This window comes from Limulus polyphemus, unplaced genomic scaffold (genome assembly GCF_000517525.1).
Source record: "Limulus polyphemus unplaced genomic scaffold, Limulus_polyphemus-2.1.2 Scaffold3798, whole genome shotgun sequence".
In the NCBI taxonomy this organism is placed as follows: domain Eukaryota; kingdom Metazoa; phylum Arthropoda; class Merostomata; order Xiphosura; family Limulidae; genus Limulus; species Limulus polyphemus.
This window is the reverse complement of record NW_013669408.1, coordinates 4271-5110: the sequence shown is the minus strand read 5'-3', so window position 1 is coordinate 5110 and position 840 is coordinate 4271. Positions and strand designations below refer to the sequence as shown.

Here is an 840-nt window from a genome sequence, read left to right as displayed (position 1 = left end):
GTATTCAGACTGTTAAACAACAGTATTTAAACAAGTATTCAGACTGTTAACAACAGTAGTTAAACAAGTATTCAGACTGTTAAACGACAGTATTTAAACAAGTATTCAGACTGTTAAACAACAGTAGTTAAACAAGTATTCAGACTGTTAAACGACAGTAGTTAAACAAGTATTCAGACTGTTAAACATCAGTAGTTAAATAAGCATTGGATCTGCTAATCAACAGTAGTTAAACAAGTATTAAAACTTACACAACATTAGGACAGTTAAACAACAGAAGCATCGAGACAAAAACTTAGCAGTATCTATCCAACCATGATAAGTGTACACATACATATCCATGTTTGTCGCAGATGTTGTTGGTAAGCTTCAATTTGTGAAAAGACACAACCTTATGCATCCACTGTTCGCCAGTGTTGGGAGAATCTGGATGGATGTACATCCTTTTGGGCATCTCAGGGTCAGCTTTTCCGGCAACCATCCACCGACTGTTATGGAACTTGTATCTACTATCATCTGCAGCTACGATGTCCATTAGCAAGATGTACTTAGCCTTCTTGTCCAGGCCGGACATTTTGACTTTGAAAGCAGGGAACATTCTCCTAAGAAGTAAATAAAAATATATATAATCAGTTATCAAGAAAAAGCGAACGAAAGTTAATGAAGTCACGATTCGACAATACACACGTATGACAATTATTATATACTAGAATATTAGTAGCAAAAACAGGCATGACGGGTATTCTAAATTAAAATGCTATAGTAAAGACAGGTGTGAAAAATATTCTAGACTAAAATGTTGGCGGTAAAGACAGGTTTGAAAAGTATTCTATATTAAAA

At 34.6% G+C, this 840-nt stretch overlaps 1 protein-coding gene across 1 annotated transcript in view; it reads right to left on the bottom strand.

Annotated features, from left to right (window-relative positions):
• Window positions 1-602, bottom strand: part of LOC106470061 — a gene marked incomplete at its 5' end in the record, with an annotated part of 30037 nt that extends 29435 nt beyond the window's left edge. The window contains one exon of the mRNA XM_013930585.2: window positions 335-602. Coding sequence (XP_013786039.2) covers window positions 335-602 — 268 coding nt within the window. The remainder of the gene's footprint in view (window positions 1-334) is intronic.
• Between the last annotated feature and the right edge of the window lie 238 nt (window positions 603-840).